The sequence below is a fragment of the Meleagris gallopavo genome, chromosome Z (assembly GCF_000146605.3).
Source record: "Meleagris gallopavo isolate NT-WF06-2002-E0010 breed Aviagen turkey brand Nicholas breeding stock chromosome Z, Turkey_5.1, whole genome shotgun sequence".
Taxonomy (NCBI): domain Eukaryota; kingdom Metazoa; phylum Chordata; class Aves; order Galliformes; family Phasianidae; genus Meleagris; species Meleagris gallopavo.
In genome coordinates, this window is record NC_015041.2 from 23939301 (window position 1) to 23947634 (window position 8334).

General features: G+C 39.6%; 1 protein-coding gene across 1 annotated transcript; it reads right to left on the bottom strand.

Moving 5' to 3' along the window:
• Positions 1 to 2313: 2313 nt before the first annotated feature.
• PTCD2 (pentatricopeptide repeat domain 2) lies at positions 2314 to 7004 on the bottom strand. Its single transcript, XM_019610453.2, has 4 exons — positions 6890 to 7004; positions 5408 to 5537; positions 4455 to 4572; positions 2314 to 3068 (listed from the first exon to the last, which is right to left on the bottom strand). The coding sequence occupies exons 1-4, from the start codon at positions 6987 to 6989 to the stop codon at positions 2979 to 2981; spliced, it is 438 nt and encodes a 145-aa protein (XP_019465998.1). The 5' UTR covers positions 6990 to 7004; the 3' UTR covers positions 2314 to 2978.
• Between the last annotated feature and the right edge of the window lie 1330 nt (positions 7005 to 8334).

Consider the following 8334-nt stretch of genomic DNA (forward strand, 5'->3'; position numbering starts at 1 on the left):
TTTTTTTGACTATGAGAAGGTTTACTCGGTACCTAGCCTAATGGCTGCTGATGGGTCTCACCTGTCTCAAAGAGGGGAAATGGATCCCAGCTCAGGAGTTGGCAGTGCTCATTGAGAAGGCTTTAAACTAGGTATGAAGAAGAAGGAAATAAAGCCAGCTCTGCCAGAGATGAGCACAGAAGAATGATGATGAGATTTGGGGTTAAGGCAAGGGGCTCAGCTCAAGTGCATCTACACCCAATATACCCAGCATGAGCAACAAACAGGAGGGCCTAGAAGCCATTGTGCAGCAAGCAAACTATGACTTAGTTGCCATTATGGAAACATGGTGGGATTGCTCCTATGAATGGACTGCTGCAATAGATGGCTCTAGGCTGTTCAGAAGGGATAGGTAATGAAGGAGGGGTGGTAGTGAAGCTCTCTGCATTAGAGAGTATTTCAGCGTTTCTAAGCTCAGGGCTGCAAATGAGAAGGCTGAATCTCTATGGGTAAGGATCAAGGGAAGAACTGACATGGGTGGCATGCTGGTGGGGGTCTGTTATAGACCCGCTAACCAGGATGAAGAGATAGATGGGGCTTTCTATGAGCATCTGGCAGATGTACGGTTGCCAGCCCTTGTTCTCATGGAGGACTTCAACTTTGCTGGTATATGCTGGAAATGCAATACACTGCAATGCAGAAGCAGTGTAGGAGGTTTCTAATACGTAGGAAGATAAATTCCTGATGTAGTGATAAGAAAGACTAGCAGAGGAGGTGCCCCGCTAGACTTGCTGTTCACAGAGAAGGTCTTGTGGGAGATGAGGTCAGGAGCTGTCTTGGACAAATAAAATGGTAGAGTTCTTGATTCTTGGTGAAGTCAGGAGAGGGGCAGCAAAACTGCTACCCTGGACTTCTGGAGGGTGGACTTTGAACTGTCCAGGACACTGGTAAGAAGGGTCCCTTGGGATTCAGTCCTGAAGGGGAAAGGGGTTCAGGTTGGTCACTCCAGAAGAAGGAAGTCTTAAAAGTGCAGGAGCAGGCTATCCCCTTGTGCCACAAGATGAGCCAGTAGGGAAGAAGACCGGCATGGATGAACAGGGAGCTTGGATGGGGTTTACCTGAAGGTGTAAGGGAGCTGGTGGAGGTGATTAGCAAGCTGCTTTCCATCATCTATCAGCACTCCTGGTCAACCAGAGGTCCCAGAGGACTAAAGACTTGCCAGTGTAACTCCCATATACAAGAAGGGTTGTAAGGAGCATTTAGGGAACTACAGGCCCATCAGCCTGACCTCAGTACCATGAAAGGTTATGGAACAGATGATCTTGAGGGAGATCACACAGCATATGCAAGAGAACTGGGGAATCACACCCAGCCAACATGGGCTCATGAAAGGCAGATCCTGCTTGGTTTTTTTCTATAATTGAGTGACCTGTGCAGTTTGTGAGGGAAATGCTGTTACCGTAATCTACCTGGACTTCAGCAAAGCCTTTGACAATGTCTTCCACAGTATCTTACATGGAGAAGCTGGCAGCCTGTGACTTGGACAGGTAGACTCTTTGCTGGGTAAAGAACCAGCTGGCTGGCTAGGCCCAGAATGTGGTAGTAAATGGACTCACATCCAGATGGTGGCTGATCATGTGGTGTTGCCCAGGGGTCAGTAACGGGAACTGTCCTGTTCAATCTGGTGACCTGGATGCAGGCATTGAGTCCACCCTCAGTAAGCCTGCAGATGATTCCAAGTTGACAGGAAGCAATAATCTGCTTGGAGGTAGAAAGAACCTACAGAAGGGTCTGGACAAGCTGGATAACTGAGTTGAAGCCAATGGGATGAAGTTCAGCAACACCAAGAGCCAGGTCCTGCACTTTGGCCATAACAATCACAAGCAACGCTACAGCCTTAAGGCAGAGTGGCTGAAAGACTGTGTAGAAGAAATTGACCTGGGGGTTTTGGTCAACAATTAACTGAACATGAGCCAGCAATGTGCTCATGTAGCCAAGGACAATGGCATCCTGGAAATCAAAAATAGCACTGCAAGTAAGTGACGATCCTGCTCAGGCCTGGTGAGGCCACACCTTGAGTACTGTTCAGCTGTGCGCTTCTCAGTATAAGAAAGACACTGAGGCCATGGAGGATGTTCAGAGAAGGACAGCAAAGATGGTGAGGGGTCTGGAGCTTAAGCCTTACAAGAAGTGGCTGAGGGAGCTGGGATTATTTCCTCCAGAGAAGAGGAGGCTCAGGAGAGACCTCATCACTCTACAACTATCTGAAGGGAGATTGTGGTGAGGTGGAGGGTCAGCCTCTTCTCCTGGGTAACTAGCAATAGGAATAGAGCGAACAGCATCAAGTTGCACCAGGGGAGATTCAAGCTGAACATTAAGAAAGACTATTTCTCTGAAAGCATGAACACTGAACAGCACTGGGCTGCCAAGTAGGTGCTGGAATCATCATCTGTGATTGTGTTCAAGAAACACTTAGAATTTATACTGAGGGACATGGTTTAGCTGGAAATACTGGTGACAGGTGGATGGCTGGACTGGATGATCTTGGAGGTCTCTTCCAACCTTGGTGATTCTACGATTCCATGATTCTATGAAACACAGAACTGCTAGAAAAATGTACTAGAGAACTTACTGTTCTGAAAACCGTTTAAAACAAACATAGAATAGGGACACACACACACACACACACACACACACACAAAACTACAGGAAATTAGAATCCAGACAGGAGTTAAGCTTTTAGAGAACATTAAAGAAGAATGTTCCAATCATAATTCCATATAACTGCAAGATGGTAAGAATGCCATTCCAAGTATGAAACAGATAAAGTCCTTCATCTTTATTACACAATACAATACAACTATTTTGCATCCATACTGATTTATATGTTTAGTCTTCTAAAAACTTGTCAGTACTTCATATTAATAAAGCCAATCAATATTTATACAGACACTCATAGAGAGAAGTACACTCCTCTAACTGCATTTGCACTAGTAAACTCAGTACTTACTTTTGTAATGACCCTTTTTAAACAACATAGTCATCAAAATATGGAAGGATGTACTCTCTGAGAAAAAACCATGCAAATTCTGTAGAAAAACATACAAACAGACTGAGTTTTAAAGAAAGTTAGGATCAAGTAAGTGAGCATTATTATGGTGCACAGCATTTATCCATTGGAATGAGCTGCATCTTTACAAGTTGAGTACTTAATTATTTCAGTTCCCTGACTCCTCTGTCATGTAACCTCTGACTAGCAGTGTCTCACTATACTCAAAAGCACACTTAAAAATTAAACAGATATTTACAAGAGATTCCTACTTCTATGCTTTTTTCAGTGACAGATTGTGACCTTTAAGTTAATGCAAGCAGAAGTCTGACTAATTGCTACTCCAAAAGCTTACAAGAAATGCAGTTGCAGCTGAATAACAGTATCTTTGGGGTAAAGTACCATTCATACAAAATAAATTTCAGCTAATAACAATATCAAATGCTGAATAGATCCACACTAGGGCTTAGGTCATGACAAGCATAGCAGCAGAACAAAGAGCAAGCATATTTTTCATTCCACAGCATTCACTGCATGGTATGACAATATGAATAGCCAGATGAAATGTCGAAGACATTAAGATAATTTTCTGAAGCAGGGTCTTAAGAAGTGATACAGTACATTATCATCCATCAGGTACCAAGTCCTGTAAGTACTACAGGACTCATCTTAGTGACTGGTCTCAACTATAACCAAATAACACCTTCATATACTTACACATACCTAATCTAGGAACAGTAGGCCAAGCAATACTTTTCCCATTTTCAGTAGGTATATCCCATACCTTGATTCCTTATCATATAGCTGACTTACCACTAGCCCCCAGTTTTGAAAATAGAACGTTCTTGCACCGAATCATCTACATATATTAGATATGGGGTACAAACAATATTTTGTCATAATAGTGTACACAGCATTTCAGAGATGTTCAAGATCAAGTTCTTAAGTTTCTTCAGCACTTCAGAGGGAGTCTGAAGTACGGACTAACAAGGTAAATTTGCTGGAATCTAAGGAATTTAAGCGAACTGCTACATAAAAATTCAGAAGTGATCACTTCCAAGAATTATTTATACAGGATGGATATAAGAAATAGAGAATGCAGGAAAATATACATCAGAGCTTTTCTGAGGAATTATCCTTGAATCAATACTCTTTATTGAAATGATGCAATGACACAGAAGTGCGATAATACAGAAGTTAGTCAAATAAACATTTACTTTACTTTTAATTACTGCTTAACTTTCAAACTTTTTTTTTAAACAAAAGCTATATAAACAGCATTGTTAGATTAATGTGATAGACATCTTTGCTGTTGCAACAGGTACACAGTGTACTTTAGGTTTCTGAGGTCATGCAAAGCACACCAATTACTCATATTGAAGTAGTATGTAACAGTGATATTAGTGAAATATATAAAGAAAATTACCTGATCTTTGATAAGTTCTACTGCAGGTGTTTCAAGGTCTAGCTCAAAACACAGCCTCATAAAGAGGGGCCCAAATTTAAAACCATGCAAGTCTGTGCTTCCATTCTGTTCATGGTACCTATTAGAAAGACTCAAAAGAGTTAATCACACAGCACACACAATTTGCCAAGGGAAAACAGCTTTAAACAGGCAGCACAATCTGCAAGCGCAGTGACAGATACATTGCTTTTCTATCTTCAGTAAGTGGCATTTAGATAAATGGAGAAATGTTTTCTGGAAAAAAATGTATTTTCGACTCTACTAACAAAGTGAAGTAGCAATATGTAAACTGTTCTATTTATAGTGAAAACATTCATATCAGATTAGTTATAGAATGCATCCTCTTCACCAGAATTGCCAGCTACTTTACTATGTAATCACAGAGCAATTGCACAGGAAGCTGCAGTGGTCCATTTTAGCAGTGATATCTGTTACAAAAATTTCAACTTTTTCTAAGCCACACTAATTAAAAAATAACATATTTTTTGCTTTTTTTTTTCTTCCCAAAACTTCTGCATGTAAATGCTGGGAAGGCTTTCACTCACAAATCCTCCTGACCTGCCACTGATGTTTCCAGACCAGTTTATAAGCAGAAACGTCTTAGCTGGAAGATGCCTCTGAGCACACCAGTACTTCTCAGCTTACAAGTAAAGTTTCTGTGTGGCTCACTTTTCATTCTACATACAGCAGGACACCAGTTCATTCCCATAGCTTGATTTTTCTTTGATTGAGAATCTCTGAAGGATTGCAAGATCCAAAGTAAATGAAAATGCAGTCTTAGCCTAATGGACTAACTATGCAAACTGTCCCTGAATTAGGGCAAACCCTCACCTGCAGACATAATTTAAGATGATCTAATAGCAAAAGTATAAAATAAAGAGAGAAAACAATGTTACCTGGATTGTTACAAGTACCTGTAAATAACTTTTTTGGCTAGCTCCACATCAGATGAAGTCTGACATAAGTGCAGTAAAATTTTTAATTCATTTTTGAGAATAACTCTATTTTCCTTTAATTTTTCTTTAATATTTTTAAAATATTGATCTGAAAATGAAGCACATTATAAAAGCAGTCTATAGACAATTCCATTATTTGTGTTGCATACCTCCTACTTGAAACACAGACTCAGTGCAGCAAAAAGCCTGTTTTTTCAGTATAACTATTATGTTGTTATAACTACAATATTATAACTATAACAAATAATCAGATTTCACATATTTTGTGTAACAGATTAGTTATTACTGCTTTTTTCACTTCTAATCCAAAATTTATTACAAGCCTTATTTACTTCTTTTCATAGTTCAGTTGCTAGCCTAAAGACGAAGGATAGAAACCATGTGCACATGCAAATACATGGTTAGCACTCTCTCTTCATTAGTTGTCTTCAGCTACTGCTTGTACAACAACAAAAAGGTGAATTGTTATCTGTAAACCCAAATATATGGCTTCTGCTTAGGTATAGTATGAAGCATGTCCAATATGAGTATGTGATTATCACAGCAAAATAATGGCATTATGACTTATCAATGCCTGATTCAAACTTTGCTATTACTCGGTATAAAAAAGGTTATTTTAATTTTGCTTAACTCTATTTCAGATGACTAGTTTATGTAGAATTAAATTTGATATCTGTCCTTTCCTTGGCACTGAAAAAAAGCCTACTATATCATTTGGAAGAACTGCCAAAAGTTTGCTATCACTAAATACCTACACATGATGAAAAAGGTGAAAGCAGTAGATTTTAAGGATGGATTTATATTTATCCTCTCTATTTAAATCAGAATTTATACACACTTTAAATTGGCATGACAAAGTCTCTATCAAGGAAAATCCACCATTCTTCCTCTTTGATTAGTTGAGGGAACCTGAACTTGTTTTTCATATTCAGAGTTTAGAGACAATCTAGAATCAGGCATAAAACTGAAAGGTTAGATAATGTAAAACAAATGAAAAAAGCTAAGAGAATGAACTCAATAACTTTACAGAGCAGATTAAATCAATTACTGGCATAGGCCTGCTCTGGACTGTTAAGCAGGTATCAGGCTTTGTATTAACCTTCTCTGCTGAAGATGTATTTGAAGCACAATTTGTAGACTAAGCAGTACTTTTCATTAGACTACATTATAAAACCGGAAATGCAAGGGCACAAACATTTCAGGTCCTTTTCTAATGTCCTTGCACACCTGAATGTTCCTCTACGTTTTTCAAGATGACGTAACTCATGCCATTCTTCAAAGCTTCAGATCTGATAATTTTAGCTGCAAACAACTTGCAAGAGAAAGATGAAAGCTATTCCTTTCACTGTAGTCAATTTTCTGTATATAATGGCTTTGGCCATCTTCTTTCCAGTACTTACATTAAAATTACAAAGATTCTTATCAAGGAAATATAAATACCTTTATTGCCATGAAATTCATTTCTAATTGCCAGTTTTGCCTGCTGAAATTCTTGTAACTTTATATTATCTTCTGTTAGCAGATACCGTTTCCCTGCCATAAGAAAAATAAAGAAGTTTAAGTTTTACATTCTACCAACTGCTTTGATTGTGCAGAATTTTGCCATTATAACTTACAGCTTTTAACTATTGTGTGATACCAAATTATTGGCAGCACAACACTAAAAGACTGCAAGAATTGCAATTGCTCACATCACTGAGAAAATAAACAAAAAACCCACCAACCATTACATCATAGCTTTCCACTATTAATATCAACAAGGTTAAAAATGCATGTATTTATTGGACATGCAAAATAAAAGCTAGAGACATTCCCCTCTTGCTAACTAAGATATAAGTGGATTCTGCACAAGAATCCTGCTTGCCTATTTTGGTAAGGGTCTACCTTGTCGTCTCTCTGCTGCTAAGAATACCCTGGCAGCACAGCTGCCATCATCACTGTAGTATGCGTGATGCTGGCTGCCCCCATTGCTGTGAGAAGACAAAAAAGGAACATGCAAAGATTATAATTTGCGATGTAGTAATGCTCAAGAGACCCAGTGAAGCTGTGGTGCGGGCAGACAGCAGAGGAAGACAAACACGAATCAGTTAATTCTGGGTGCCAATCTCAGCCAAAGGGTTCTGTAAGCTGCCTAAGAAAGGCGTCATGCAAATGCCATTTGTCAAGATCTTGCTGTCACAAAGCCAGTTCTCCAGCAGCAGATTCCTATTTGTAGCAAACAATCTGGTAACAAAAAATCTTTGAGCAGTTCACATTGTCACAGTAGAATCATAGAATGGCCTGGATTGAAAAAGGACCACAAAGATCATCTAGTTTCAACCCCCCTGCTGTGTGCAGGGTCACCAACCACCAGACCAGGCTGCCCAGCCTGGCCTTGAATGCCTCCAGGGATGGGGCATCCACAACCTCCTTGAGCAACCTGTTCCAGTGCGTCATCACCCTCTGTGTGAAAATCTTCCTTTTAATATCTAACCTCAACCTCCACTGTCTCAGTTTAAGACTATTCCCCCTTGTCCTAACACTGCCCACCCTCATAAACAGCCATTCCCCCTCCTATTTATACACTCCCTTCAAGTACTGGAAGGCCACAGTGAGCCCTCTCTTCTCCAAGCTAAACAAGCCCACTTCCCTCAACCTTTCTTCATAGGAGAGGGGCTCCAGCCCTCTGATCATCTTAGTGGCCCTCCTCTGGACCCACTCCAAGAGGTTGAATTGTTATTAGACAGTGCTTTAACATCTAACAAAACAAAACAAAATAAACAGAAAAAATGAAAAAAAAACACTCAATTAGTTGTGTCTCTGAAATTTTGTTATGGCGAGGATCTGCCCCAGCACGGTCTTGAGAAACCAAGCATAACCAAAGACTTATTTATTTTTTATTTTTT

What these genes read in the sequence shown, in the direction of transcription:
- PTCD2 (XM_019610453.2), bottom strand. Translation starts at nt 6,989, where the DNA reads ATGGCAGGGAAACGGTATCTGCTAACAGAAGATAATATAAAGTTACAA. An exon ending in GCCAAAAAAGTTATTTACAG is followed by an intron (nt 4,573 to 5,407) that starts GTACTTGTAACA and finishes TCTTTCTAATAG; the next exon opens with GTACCATGAACAGAATGGAA. An exon ending in TAGAACTTATCAAAGATCAG is followed by an intron (nt 3,069 to 4,454) that starts GTAATTTTCTTT and finishes GTTTTTCTACAG; the next exon opens with AATTTGCATGGTTTTTTCTC.